The sequence below is a fragment of the Crotalus tigris genome, unplaced genomic scaffold (genome assembly GCF_016545835.1).
Source record: "Crotalus tigris isolate CLP2741 ecotype Arizona unplaced genomic scaffold, ASM1654583v1 scf7180000019097.2288821080:1192077, whole genome shotgun sequence".
Taxonomy (NCBI): Eukaryota; Metazoa; Chordata; class Lepidosauria; order Squamata; family Viperidae; genus Crotalus; species Crotalus tigris.
Window position 1 is genome coordinate 904,400 of NW_024097373.1, and position 15,574 is coordinate 919,973.

Here is a 15,574-nt window from a genome sequence, read left to right on the forward strand (position 1 = left end):
GACGGTGGAATTCGGAAATAGGTCCGGGTGGAAACATCGACTGGAACAACTCTAGTTCTGAGTGCCAGGATGGGAGCTGTGGACTGTCACTGCCATCTCGCGGCGCCCGAATTTCAAAGGGTAAGTGGCTTTGGACCAAAGGAAAAAAACACACCACCAAAATCTTTACTAAAAGCTCTTATTAAGTCATCTTAAACCTTTGCAACGAAGTTGCAGGTTTTCTTCATCAGGAAATATTGTTATTTAAGGATTAGGAAGGAATTAGGTTACTGTTTGATATGGCAATGTCTGCCCGAACTTGCCGTCTGAAATTTATTTATTTATTCAATTTCTATACCCGCCCAGCTCAGCCGTCAATGACTCTGGGCGGCTTACAATTCAAAACAAAAATGATTGTTAGGAGAATCTGAAAATATATCTTGTTGGTCCTATGGGGGAGGGGTGCGGTGGGGGGAGGGGGAGAATACGCCAGGGATTTCCCCAAAGATTGCAAGCATTTGTGGATCCTCTGGTTATACTATGGAGGCATCTTCCTGACTCTACTTAAGCATCTCCAATTTAGGGCTGAAATCTGAATCACTTCTAAATGGATACAGTAAATATAGAAAGCCACAGAAGAATCTATAAAAGTTCTAACCAAACTATTCCAGCATATCTGGATAAAGACACAGTAGTCAACAGATTGGAAGAGGTCAATCTACATTCTGATACCAAAGAAATAGTTTATTATATTTTCTTTTTTTCTTTTGGTGTCTTTTTACAATGTTTTTTTTCTTTTTAATGTATTTTTGTATTAAAATTTGTATTTGTTTTATCTGTTCAATATAATCCTTAATAAAAATTGTAGGGGGAAAAGAAAGAAAAGTTAGGCTGCATTACTCTTTATGGGTAGAATGAAAATCTTGGTCCTTTGCAAATATGCTATGTTTAAACATAATGATCTGTCAGCATAATAACATTTTAACCTCTTCCAGGATATTGAACGTGTATTGGAAGATGCAAAAAAGGTTTGTAATATATTTCAGTTGTTATTTTCTCTTTATTAAAGTATAAAAATAGTTACATCTGCATTTGTGTTTTGGAACTTAAGCAGATTGAATGTTGAATGTTCAGTTAGACTAAAGTTCAAAACACTGACTGGTGACATGCAGTTTATTTTAACCAGCCAGATGACTTTGGGCCAGTCATTGTCTCTCAGCCCAAAGTCTGGAGGAGAAAGGAGTATTGCTATGTTTGCTGCTTTGAGGTGTATATGAAAAAAAAGGATAATTTTAAAAAATTGTACGAACCCAGCCCAACCCCTGTGTAAACCATAGGTATGCATGATAGAGTAAGCCTCAGTTTATGGCTTAGTCTATTGCACATAAGAACCCAAAATGTGGATTATTCTTTACAATTAAAACCTCTGTAGTTGGTGCAATGAGCCTGTGAAAGAAGACTGCTAGCCTCTGTTTCTTATGCAGTCATTAGATGTTCAATGTACCATAGAAGTGTATTTGATTGATTCATATATGCTTTCTTATATGTGGCCTGCTCCCTCTGATGGTACACAAAATTCATATCTGGAAAAAGTTGGGCTGATTTGCAAGTAATCTAGAAAGGACACAGATCTGAATGCTAATATATTCAATGTAAAAATGAAGCCTGATGCATACTAAGCAGTGCTTTTGTTTGTTAAAATAGTAAGATTATAGTAAGGTACTGAGAAAAAAAATAGTAAGGTACTGAGAAAAAAAATCAGGAGCCTTTCTTAAAAGTTCTAAAGTTATACTTTATATATTCCAAATATATATTATTTGGGATTCAATATGGTCTCCTGACTTGGTTAGGAGGTTGGACTAGACTAGAATACCTCCAAGGTTCCTTCCAGTCCTTATACTTTTTGGAAAATTGAAAGATGGAGTGCATGGGTGGAAACTGTTGAGGCATGAGACAAATGACCCAGATTGGAACTGGAGCCTAACTTTTATGGTTTAAAGAAGTCTCAAAAAAGAAATATTTTTCCATCTCATCCTTTCCTTAACTATTTTCTGTTCAGCAGAATGAACCTGCAATTCTATGCACAGGTTTTGTGGGACAATCAGAATTGCCATAGAACTAATGTGAGATGCAGAACTTTCCTTCTGTATACTTTCAATACACAGGTTACTTTAGATTCAAATCATTGTACCATAATTTAAAACTTATAATTGCATTCAATTTAATGTGGGAATATTATTTTTAAATAGATTTACTTTGGAACAGTTTTGTGATTTACTGCTTTAATTCTGTGTAATTTATTTCCTATTTCAGTCTAACGTTTTGGCCCTGGTAGTAGTTGCTGAACATTCTGGAGATTTCACAAAAATTATTCAACTTTCAGAAAGGTACTAATGTTTCCAGTCTGTACTGAATGGGATGAAAATAGTTACAGTTTAGGATTTAAAGAATTACCCAGTTAGTTACATCCATTTAATGGGATTTTGGAATAAAGATCTTCATTTGCACTTTTGTCATTCTTTTTCTTTAATTTAAAAATTAAATTGAACTCTGCTGTTGTTCAGTAAATATCTGTGTTCAAAGGAAATGTTAAAAATATATTGAATCTTTGGAGTATTTCTTTGGAGTATTAGATTCACCCACATATTTTACAATGAAATTTTAACAATGTGATGTAATTTGATATAATGTGCAGGAGAACCTGCCAAGAATTCATTTAAGACTAGAGATTAGCACTCAGTTCCACTGATGGATAAATTGGTTTGTTACAGTCCTGAAGATGAAGGACAAGCCTATAAGTAGAGGGAGTGCAACCTCTTTTTATACATTTATGCCAATTGCAATATATATTAAATATTTAATTGGGATATGGCAATATCTGTGTTAATGAGATCAGAAGATGGGAAAATGAGAATTAATAACAGTGGCTTTTTTGAACAAATGGATCTAACCCTGTGCCTGTTAACAGGTTATCTTTTTCTAGATGTTATCAAATGTTTGTGCTTTCCAGCACTTTCAATATCCTCAGTAGTTGAGTCAGCGTCCATTTGTATTTTATGGCTCAACAGGTTGGTTAATCTGGCATTATATTTGTTCTGGTTGGTTAATCTGGCATTATACTTGTTCCTTCATCCATTATTCAATATATACTGTATGAAACATGAGATTCCTTCACTCAGTAGTGTGCTGGAACTGGCTCGCAAGAGCCACTTGTTAAGTAGAGTATTGCTGAGCCACAATGCCTAATTGTGCCGATCATCTGTTTTTCAGCTGGCGGTGAGGTATTGTACAGCAGCAGCAATAGAGCCAGCGGAATAAATTCTTAAACGTTTATCAGTACACTCCTGCCTAGATTAATATTCTTTCGCACAAAACAAATAAACTTGCAGTTGTTTTTAAGTGGTACTCAGACAAGGAATGCATTGAAAATGTAAGAATTAGGAACAGAAAACTAATTCACTTTCTTTTATTTATTTTATTTGAAATAAGTATTAATTTATTTGACATTAATTTTAGTGATTCAGTGTAATGTGCACCTGACTTATGCTATGCCTTAACAAATGTTTATGTCTAGATATCCAGGATTTATTTTTCCATGCTTGGGCATCCATCCAGTTCAAAGTATTCCAGGTGGATGTGAACGCAGTGTTACTTTAAAGGTGACATGAAAAAAATTACAACTTTAAGTTCTATACATTATTAAGTCTATACTGTGTCTTAATTTATTAGATATTTTTCAGTCTTTATTAAATTGTAGTCAGGAGTTCTTTAATCTTACAACTAAGGAATAAAGTTCAATGAGTAAAAACTTGCCTAAGATCACAGAATAAATCCATTTTATGAGGCAGTTTATTAAAAATCATCAAGATTTTTAAAGTCAGTTTGGTTTAATTGAGTCACTGTAATGGTGAAATTGATGCCATAAAAATCTAATAAATAAATAAAATCTAAACACTAGATAAAAAGAAATTTCCTTATATTATATGGATGTATGAATAAGGCATATATATCATAGCTACCATCACAAAAAACTAAACACATAAGAAAATATCTACAGTAGGTACATACATAAAAACACACCATTAAGATGCCCCTTATTGATTTATTTAGATCAGTTTTATGAGACGTTTGCCTATTACAAGTCTTGTTGAGAACTCTTCTTAATGGAAGTTTAGAATTTCATGTAGATTAAAAGTACAGTTCTAAGACTTTTCTTGTAGAAGCAGCAGTGCACTCTCTCATATCAATATTTTTATAAGGAGAACAAAGGAAGAAGTAATGTTTTCCATTAAAAGTATACTATATAAGTACTAAGACATATGGCTTGGTATTGAGATGGGAATGTCCTATAGTGGCCAGAAAGAAGGTTTTGTCAACTTGGTTGATCAGAGGAAAATCCTCACATATATTTGAAAGTGAAATTCAATCTTTAGAAGGCAAGATACACTTTAGCTCCTTGGCTACCTTTTGGTTTCACACACAATACAATTAGTCCTTACAACAGTTTATTTAATGACCATTCAAAGTTACAACGGCACTGAAAACAGTGACTTACAACCATTTTTCACACTTATGACTGTTGCAGCATCCCCACGGTTACGTGATTTACATTCAGATGCTTGACAACTGATTCACATTTATGACGGTTGCAGTGTCCTGGAGTCATGTGATCCCCTTTTGCGACCTGACAAGCCACATCAATGGGGAAACCGGATTCACTTCCATGTTACTAATTTAACAACTGCAATGATTCACTTAACAAATGTGGCCAGAAAAATCATAAAATGGGGCAAAATTCACTTTACAACTTTCTCACTTAACAATATAAATTTTGGGCTCAATTGTACTCATAGGTTGAGGACTATTTACAAAGTTTTAATGTAGATTAAGATATTCAATATAGCGGTGCTTACAAACTTAGCATCTTTAAGTGTGGACTTCAACTCCCAGAATTCCACAATCAGCATGAGGTTAAGAAACACTGCAGTGTAGTAATGTATATGTTTTGTGCCTCTATGCCATAATTCAGATAATGGAATTTTGCTGAAGAATATGCAGTAATAAAAAGCAAAATGTCTATGGTAAGTTAAACAGTGCTGTAAACATTTAAAAACCAGGGGGTTTTTTGACAAAAAAGCTGGTGTATGTTTAACACCCATCCTGCCTTCCTTAAGAATATAGAAAACATACTGGGTATGTAAGTAGTCCACATGGTCTACTGCATAGACCTGTACGAGACTACCCTTGAAGAGTATATGGAAGCTACAACTGGTGCAGAATGTGGTCCTGTGAGCAGTCTTAGGTGCCCCTATGGTTACTTATGTAACATCTCTGCGATGCAAGCTGCATTGTGTGTCTATTTCCTTTCAGGTGCAATTCAAGGTGTTGGTTATTACCATTAAAGCCCTTTGTGACATGAGACCAGGTTTCCAATTACATTGATTTGTTCCACCTGGTCAAGCAGGCAAGTATGTTGTGGATCTTGTCAAAGAATTTTGACTAGCAGGATCTGGTCAATAGTAGACAATCTGCTATTGTCCCTGCCCTTTGGAATATCTTACCCCAAAGGTGAGGCAGCCCCCCCCCTTCTGGTCTTCTGGAAGAGTGTCTTCTGGAAGACTTGGCTCTGCCAATTGGCATAGGAATCTCAGAGTGATATGCAACTCTGAGGATGGTTGAAGGCTTGAAGGCATCTATCTCTTTTAACATCTTCATGTTAACCTTCTAATTCTGCTTTTAATCAGTTTTTAACTATGTTTTTGTATTACTGATGTTTTTATTTTAAACTGTCCAGAGTCACTTAAGTGAGATGGGCAGTGTAGAAATTTGAGAGATAGATAGATAAATAAATAAATAAATAGAAATTAAGAGAAACATGAAACTAAATGAACAGAAGCAAATGTGTACATTAACTTTAATATTCATTTCATTTTGTTAAAATCTTTTTGCAGGATCTAGAAGAAGCATTCCCACTCATTGAGCTATATCAGGATCATTTGCTGGCCATTGGGGAGGCAAGTAGAATCATCATAATAATACTTTATTAGGTCTTTTTCAGATATAATTTTTCCTCTACCAAAAGCAGTGTGTATCACTTAGAATTAAGCCCTAAAGAGTTGAATGAATTTTGCATCTTGATAAAAGTTTCTAGGACACAATACTGCAATCCAACCTGTGGTGTTCGATTTAATTTTTGCATTACACTTATCTGGAATTAAACCCTATTGAATTAAATGCACATATAGTATATATAAGTGGACTTACACAGAATTGTACAGATATAATGGAAAGTAATATATCAATGTACATTATGTCATGACAAAAACATCCCTGTATGTATAATTGTGTTTTGGAAAATGTGCATTTGCTGAAATATTTATTATTTAATGTGAAAATACATACTCATATATTTTGAACTGTACAAATATAGAATCATTTAAAATAAATAAAATGTATGTTATATCCCCACTACATATATGTGTAGTTGTCATAAATGAGGATATGCGTATGTGTTGCATAGTATTTGCAATATATCTAGGAAATATTTTCGATATAAATTTGTTTTTCCATGTTAGAAATTATCTTTTGGTCTCACAGAACAATCATATCTTTTGTTGTAAGCTTCATAAACTATTTACATTCCTGAATAAATGATTAAAGATTGCAAATGTTTCATAAATACAGATCCTTCTTTTTCACCAGGAACACAACATTTCCTCTGGTTTTTCCCTACAGTCACAACCCTTGTATGTGTTTTTTTTTTAAATCTCTAGATTGGTTTAGATTTTACTCCCAGATTTGCCAGCGGTGATGAACAGAAGGAAGAGCAACGACAAGTTTTGATGAAACAAATTCAACTGGCGAAACAACTTGACTTACCTTTGTAGGTCATTTGTTGCAAAAATATAGCTATTTTTATAATTTAGAGAATTAACTTCTTTGTGATACTTAATTTCTTTAAATGAACTTATTTTTCTAAAAATCTGATTGCATTTTGCATAGATCCTGTGGTTATTTCATGTCCTGTAATTATAATACAACATGTTGCATTATTGTATAACAGTTATATAGTGATTTGAAATGTTCAAACATTTTATTATTGTTTTGTACCATCAAATTGTATAATTAGTAGTTCAGCAAGACATCATATGCAGATTTTAGAAAATCTCAGGGTGAGAATGATGTTCCATAGGCATGTGCCGCAGAAAAGAAGGTGCATACATGTTACATGGCATTGTTTCATGGAAGGGACTCTAAGCACACCCTTTCTTGTTACAATGAGTAGTAGTTACAGAATACTAGATTTAACAATGAGTGAACTGATTATGGCAAGTCATTTGCATGTGAAATGGATGGCTGTACAAACAAACAAGCATACAAATAAGATGCTATGATAGAGAACAAACTCATCCCCAAATGTTTATTTGTATAATATTGTGATATATTTATTACAACTTTACTATAATAATTACCCTATACTTAAATCCTAGTACAAATTAACGGTAAACTAAAATATCTGGCTGAAATCAAAAGCCTAGACATGCTGCAATTTCAGTCATATAGCTGGTTTATCTGACCTGAAAATCATGCTAGTTTTGCCAAAATCTCTTGCTGAGGTTTTGTTCTTTTTATTTATTCTAGAAATGTTCATTCCCGCTCAGCTGGAAGGCCAACAATTAACCTCTTAAAGGAACAAGGTATAATTTATTTTACTTAATGATTTAAGTTTGTTTAGCTTTCTTGTTAAAATATGTATGCCCCTGATATGGGATCTCATCTCCATGGGGGTCTAAGTCAACTTTTCTTCTCTAGATGTTACATCAGAATTATGAGGAATATATTGCTAAGTAGTTGCTTACTTATCTGCTTTCATTGCAATTTTCAAAACCATGTTTTATTATTGGAAGAAGCATGTGTTGTTGTTGTTGTTAATTGCGAAGTCGTGTCCGACCCATCGCGACCCCATGGACAACGTTCCTCCAGGTCTTCCTGTCCTCCACCATCTTCTGGAGTCCATTTAAGTTCACACCTACTGCTTCAGTGACTCCATCCAGCCATCTCATTCTCTGTCGTCCCCTTCTTCTATTGTCCTCAATCTTTCCCAGCATTAGGCCCTTCTCCAGTGAGTCCTTCCTTCTCATTAGGTGGCCAAGTATTTGAGTTTCAACTTCAGGATCTGGCCTTCTAAAGAGCAGTCGGGGTTGATCTCTTCTAGGACTGACCGGTTTGAACGCCTTGCAGTCCAAGGGACTCGCAGGAGTCTTCTCCAGCACCATAGTTCAAAGGCCTCAATTCTTTTGCGCTCAGCCTTTCTTATGGTCCAACTTTCACAGCCATAAATTGCAACTGGGAAAACCATGGCCTGGACTATACGCACTTTTGTTGGCAGGGTAATGTCTCTGCTTTTTAGTATGCTGTCTAGATTTGCCATAGCTTTCCTCCCCAGGAGCAAGCGTCTTTTAATTTCTTGGCTGCAGTCCCCATCTGAGGTGATCTTGGAGCCCAGAAAAATAAAATCTGTCACTACCTCCATTTCTTCCCCATCTATTTGCCAGGAATTGAGAGGGCCGGATGCCATGATTTTGGTTTTCTTAATGTTGAGTTTCAAGCCAACTTTTGCACTCTCCTTCTTCACCCGCATCAAGAGGCTCTTTAGTTCCTCTTCACTTTCTGCCATTAGAGTGGTATCATCTGCATATCTTAGGTTGTTGATATTTCTCCCGGCAATCTTAATTCCAACTTTTGATTCATCTAGCCCTGCCTTTCTCATGATGTGCTCTGCATATAAGTTAAATAGGCAGGGCGACAGTATACAGCCTTGCCGGACTCCTTTTCCAATTTTGAACCAATCAGTGGTTCCGTGTCCAGTTCTCACTGTTGCTTCTTGACCCGCATATAGGTTTCTCAAGAGACAAATAAGATGGTCTGGTACTCCCATCTCTTTAAGAACTTGCCACAATTTGTTGTGATCCACACAATCAAAGGCTTTTGCATAGTCAATGAAGCAGAAGTAGATGTTTTTCTGGAACTCCCTAGCTTTCTCCATGATCCAGCGTATGTTGGCAATTTGATCTCTAGTTCCTCTGCCTCTTCGAAATCCTGCCTGTACTTCTGGTAGTTCTCGATCCACATACTGCTGGAGCCTAGCTTGTAGGATTTTAAGCATAACTTTACTAGCATGTGAAATGAGTGCAATGGTGCGATAGTTTGAACATTCTTTGGCAATGCCTTTCTTTGGAATTGGAATGTAAACTGACCTTTTCCAATCCTGTGGCCGCTGTTGAGTTTTCCAAATTTGCTGGCAAATTGAGTGTAGCACTTTTACTGCATCATCTTTTAAGATTTTGAATAGCTCAGCTGGAATACTGTCACCTCCACTAGCTTTGTTGTTGCTCAGATTTTCTAAGAAGCATAGACATTTGAAAATCTGGAACAGTTACATTTTAGCAAGATTTGAGTATTGGCAGAATTTGTGGTGAAATCCAAGGCCCTATTTAGCAGAAGAAACAGGAAGATCCCCAAATCTTGTCACATTTACCACATTTTGAAATAAATGTGTTTATTTAGAGGCTAGTTTGCCACATTTTGATATACCATAATTCACGTAGTATATTATGCAGACTAAAGTGCTATAGGGGTATGGGTGAGCCCAAAGTCTAAAATTTCCTAACTACTCTAATGAATATAATACTTATTCTAAAAATAAACATTGCTTCAATACAGAACATATGATATAAAGTATTTTTTTGCAAATGGATCCCCCAAATTGAATACATATTTATTTTTGCCTTTGTATGATTTTTGCAAGAAATTCCTAGACTGTTAGAAACAACTGCATTCTTGAATAACAAACAATATGATAGGAACTTATGTCTCTGAATTTCTAGTTTTAATAGCATATCCTTCGGTAAGGAATTTAACAATAACTTGTGCCTTTGGTTTATTGACATGACAATCAAATTAAGCAATTGTGCAGAAAAATATAGGAAATACAATGGAATACAAGTAACCTCACCCTACAAGAGGGCATTAAGCTGTCTCTCTTGTATTATAATATGGGCTTTGCAACTTTCTTGGTATGTAATTGGCTGCTTATGTTAGGTTCTGACATAATTCTACTGGTAATTGTGACTTCTTTCCCGGCTATTGGGATACTCAGGTGCTGAGAAAGTGTTGCTCCATGCATTTGATGGCAAACCATCTGTAGCAATGGAAGGAGTGAAGGCTGGGTATTTTTTCTCTATCCCTCCTTCAATTACAAGGAGTGAACAGGTAAGGATCAAGGACGAAAGCCTTGAGCAAAAGTTCTTTATTTATGGCATTGTGTAATACAAATCTAAATACACGTAAACATTTATAAACACACTCCAGGACAGGTTAAAAAATTGTCTAAATCAATCTTAATTCCTGGCAACCACTAAACAAGTTCTTAGTTTTCTTGGCAACTATTTTGGAAGTAACTTGCCATTTCTTTCTTCCTAGAGCTGAGAGAGAATGAGTGGGCTAAAATTATCCAGCTAGCCCCAGGTGGATTAGAACTCATAGTCTGGTCGCTGGCCTGATGTGTTTAACATTTATAGTACATCAAAATAATTGTCAGTTATTAATCAGCTGAAGGATTCATTGCTTAAACAAAAGAAGCAAGATTTCTCAATGGATCTTGGACTTTTTCAATTTTTTAAAATTTGAATGTACTGAAATAGGGAATAAAAATTGTTTAGACGTGTATAAGTATATAAAGACAATGTATTCAACATCTGGTAAAGTGCATATTTCAGTTGTTGATGTGGAAATTGTATAAATTGATTAACAGTCTTTTGTTCGAATGTTTGCCTTTTGTGCTTAGAAGCTACAGATATTAATCCCTTTCTATGATTTCCTTTAAGAAGCAGAAACTTGTGAAACAGTTGCCGCTGGAAAGCATTTGCTTGGAAACTGATTCACCTGCCCTGGGTCCTGAGAAACAGGTCAGGACCCATCAATGATTCTATCTTGTCAAGTTCAGCAGTAACACAGTGTAACAGTAGAATTCTATTATATCAGTTGAAGTCTGTTAAAATGACAAGACTCTTAAGTGTAAAAGAAAGGGGGAGGTTATCTCAAAGAAATAAACTGCAGGTGTTGTTTGCCCAAAACTGGTAGACTGTGCTTGAGTATGTTGCCTAGTATTGTTTCTAGGTTGTGATATTGTCTTTGCACATCTCAAACACTGAGGCTGTACCTATGCTACTCTGTTACTAGTGTTTGGACTTGGGATATATCCAGGTAGTTTTGTACTTCTTTGCATGTCTGAACATTGCGTTAAGTGGTGCACAGGTTGTACTTGGCACATTTGCTCAGAAGCAGCAGACTGTTGTCTAAGGATTTTGTCTCCTGTGAGACTAGGCTGAAGCTGCCATACCTAAGGCAGATAAGCAAGGTGGACAAAAGCCCAGGAGTCTTATCTAAAAGATCCCTTAGGGAAGGTAGATAAGAAGGAATGAAGTCATTAAGGAAACAAAAGAAATATGTCACCTGAACTGGACAAAAGAAATTGAACCTGAGCATGTGGGGAAGCCCTCAAATTTCATTAATAGCAATAACCAGACTTATAAATTAAGAAGGCAAGAGTAGGTGTTAGTTTTTCAATCAACAAAGCAAAACAAGCAAGGACTTTGGGAAATAAAACGGGTCCTGAAGACTTCCCACTCTTTGAGTCATCTTTGGATCCAGACTTGGCAGCTTCTGTCCCAAGAACAGTTGTGCCTCAGTGTTCAGTTGAAAGTGGCTTGAGCGTACAGTAGCTGTTTTCTAAGCCTTTGAGTGTATGACAAAGTGACCATAATCATAATTGGGAGCACATGTAACACCCATTATTACTGCCTGTTGCCAGCTTGGCACTGAAATTGGTTGAAATGGTGAGTTTGTCACTGGCAGGGGTGGTTCAGATAATCTAGTCTGGATCCTTGTAGAAAGCTTCCTTGTCTTCACCTGAATTTGTGCAAGTTGGTAGCTAGGTGCTGGCAATGATAATACACAGGGATTTGCTGAGACAAAGCAGAACTTCATAATCTGTTACTTTATTCCAATTGGCCAGATGTTGTAGGCCAGGCCATGTTTGGGGGACCTTTTTTAAATCTCCTCCCTCAGGTAAGGGTGGGTAGCACCATTCTAGCAGAGCTTCCCAGTCACCTTGGATGCTACTGGACATCTCTGCTGTCTTGGCTACAGAAACAAATGACCACTGGTCCAAGGGTCATTCATGTGCAGATTTATGACTACAATTGTCAGTCATCATTTCCACCTGTTCCTTCATCACTCCTGCATTACTCAACGAATTAAGTTTGGACTAAGAAGATTTGCAGATGAGTTGTAGATGAAAAAAAAATTGCTCCACAGGAACCTGTTATATAATTTTATAAATGTTTATAAACATCCTTTGTAATTTTCTTTACCATTTTTTAATGAATTTTACAATCTTATCATTGCATTTCAGGTGAGAAATGAGCCAAAGAATATCTTCATTGCTGCAGAATACATTGCTAAAATAAAAGGAATTTCAGTGGAAGATGTTTTACATGTAACAACACAGAATTCACTGAAGGTCTTTCCTAAACTGAAAAACTTCCTCAGGACATAGGTGATGTTCTGTAGCATCTGACATTAATTCAGATTATTTAAATATATGTAATGACATAAAGTGTATAATATTAAAATATCTAATAAAAGAGTATATGTGTAGCTCAGAGCTGAATTGTGGGATCCTTGGTGCTCTCTGAGCTTGGTTGTTTGCAGATGTTTTATCACCCAATCAGTTAACATCATTAGTACAAGTGAGTGTGGCTTGCTCCCTGCTTATGCATAATAGGTTGCCCTGGGGACATGATGGCTCAGCAGTTAAAGATGCTGAGCTTGTTAGCTAGAAAGCTGACAGCATGGGGTGAGTTCCTGTTACCTTCCCCAGCTCCTGCCCTCCTAACAGTTTGAAAACATGCAAATGCAAGTAGATAACTAGGTGCCACTTTGGTGGAAAGGTAACAGCATTCCGTGTTCCTTGGCGTATAGTCATGCAGGCTACATGACCACAGAAATGTCTTTGACAAAAATGAGCACCACCCCCTAGAGTCGCAAACGACTGGACGGGAAACCTTTACCTTTATCTTTAGGTTGCTCTGCCAATTTTGGTGGGGATGTGGTTTTATCCTTGGTAGTTTCTTGATTAGGGTATTGTTTTCTGCTTGTGTGCATGGTGTTAATCCCTGCTTATCTGGATGTTGGCTGCAGGAAAGGGTGTGTTCTGGTCTTTTGTTTCCTTCCTTTTCATTGTGTGTGAATGTGGTTTATCTCTGTGGCTAGGGACTTTAATATTTTTTGGATCCAGCTTGGTCTAGGGTGCTCACAGTTTCCCAGTTGAAACTATGGTTGAGTCGGTCCATGTGTTGTCAGTTTCATTACACATCACTATACTTTGGTATAGAAGATGCATAATTATCAATAAGACTAAGTATGTCACCAGTATATATGTGGAAAAAATTGTTGATAGCCTTCCATTATCATGTTATTAGACCCAAGGCTAGGAGATGTTGCTTTTCTATTGCATGTTTTATGGAATAGCCTTCTGCGGGAGTTTTAGGTTGCTCTGATTATACAGTACAGTACTGCTTTTCTGAAAGTTGTCAAAATGGAGCACTTCTGGAGCACTTTTAATTAACACAGTATCACTGTAGCTGTTAATTGTCATCTGAGTGTTCTTACTCTTAAGTATTCTATAAGAACTTGCCTGATAAATAACAATACTCATGCATCTGACTACATTCAATGTACAAAATCTTTAAGAAGCACTAGTGCTTAAGGGAAAACCAAACAAAATACATTCAGTTTGTCTTTGTGTGACAGTGCCCTGCCTTTCATGCCCAATCATGTTTTAGAATACAGATAAACTTTGTGCCATTCACAGTTTGAGAGATTTTGTGCTGAAATGAGATTTTTTGACATGTTAAAAGGAGAAATGATTAAGATTGATCTGTGATACCACAACAGCCAAGGCTCTGAGTGCATAGCCACATATAAATTGTGCTTTGCTTTAATGCAGATAAAACATGGAAACCAGTATCTTATATAAAAAGAAACCTACAAATTATTCAGACAATAGCATTTTCCTTCTATAAGGAACTTCGTTATTGTTCATACACAGAATTGCAACATATTATTTCTAGCCAAAAGCATCAATAATGTAGAAATCTAAACATTTAGAGGCATATATTAAACATGGTTTCTTGTCTCATTTTTAACAAGCCTTTGTTATTGTAGTTTCAAAGAGCTTTTAAGGTTTTGAGGTCCAGTAAGGTTTTGCTTATCTTGGTTGAATCTATTGACCCTCATTTTAAAAGCACAATAATAATCTGGTGGCTATTATAAATAATATAAGAATGTTTATATTTCTGCTATTAAGATTTTCTTGGCTTAAGTATTGTGCTAATATTTAGGGCACATGCCTTTTGTTTCTCTGCATTCCAAGAAATAATATTTATGGAGATAAAATGTTTTGAGAATGCCTGACATGACATTTTCTTAAAACTCAGAGCTATTTTGTTCTGAGGAAATGTTTTTTTGCCTTGGGGCAAACAATGGGAGTTATGTTTTCACAGAACCTAAACTTCAACTGGCATAATAACCAGTCCCTTTCTCCAGGGAACTGTAGTTCTGAAAAGAGACTACATGGAAGATAACTTTCAGCAGAGCCTTCATCAAATTTGTATCTTAATGTGCACTGCTAATTGTGATTGTAGGCTTCAGATACCACAGATGTGAATACTATCCCTCCATATTTTTTTTACCTTCATTTATCCCTGGAGATGGATCAGTATTTTTAAGGTTACTTTCAGCTTCCAGAAGACTGAAGGCACTTGAAGGTAAGATGTAAGAAGCAATGACTATGCCAGTATCTAAGGATAAAAAAACAGCTATGCTTTCAGTGACAAGTCTCAAATCATTTCATTAAGACTGATATATAAGAGGGGTGATATACAAGAAGAATAGGTGTGCTGGACGACCCTCCGGAGCATCTGCCCTTGTTTCCGATTGCTTGACAGACCTTTTGGGGTCCCTGGTTCCTTGGAGGGGGACCGGGAACAATAAGGTGTCCTGGGGAGCAGTCCCTGACAGCGGTTGGGACTGGCGAACTCGGGAGAAGCCTTGGTAAGTTGAGCGGAGGAGGAAGCCAGCCGTCAATGGTGGCTGTGAAGAAATGCCAGCTGCCAGAAGTGTAACAGTGGCATAGCTGGACGGAGACGCGACAGCTCCAGTCAAATGTAATCTGAACAGTGATCCTGACAACTGGACAGAAGGGATCCGTGTAAGAACTCTCTGGAGGATTTCGAGAGAAACTTGAAGATTTTGAATGCCCACAAGAGGGGAGGAGGGATTTTCCCTCGCTTCTGAAAAAGCGGTGAAAAGGAAGATTTGGGCTTAAAAAGTCTGCCTATATAACAAAAACATTACGTTGGTTGGACTTAAGGAAAAGAGGAGTCTCTTTTTTCTTTCTTTATTTCAAGGAAGGAAAGTTTAACTTTGAAAGGCAAGCTTGCTGCAAGTCACAGAGTGAAAGCCTGGAAGA

The 15,574-nt window shown here is 36.5% G+C and overlaps 1 protein-coding gene across 2 annotated transcripts; it reads left to right on the top strand.

The window, feature by feature from the left end:
• The first annotated feature begins 11 nt into the window (after positions 1-11).
• On the top strand, positions 12-12,704 carry TATDN3 (TatD DNase domain containing 3). 2 transcript variants are annotated; one of them, XM_039359645.1, is made up of 10 exons: positions 12-120; positions 975-1,007; positions 2,293-2,366; positions 3,554-3,638; positions 5,931-5,993; positions 6,753-6,862; positions 7,621-7,676; positions 10,139-10,251; positions 10,866-10,946; positions 12,455-12,704. In XM_039359645.1, the coding sequence occupies exons 1-10, from the start codon at positions 70-72 to the stop codon at positions 12,596-12,598; spliced, it is 810 nt and encodes a 269-aa protein (XP_039215579.1). In that variant the 5' UTR covers positions 12-69; the 3' UTR covers positions 12,599-12,704. The 2 variants fall into 2 exon arrangements, with proteins under 2 accessions (XP_039215579.1, XP_039215580.1); XM_039359646.1 differs by having other exon boundaries at positions 10,869-10,946.
• Positions 12,705-15,574: the final 2,870 nt, after the last annotated feature.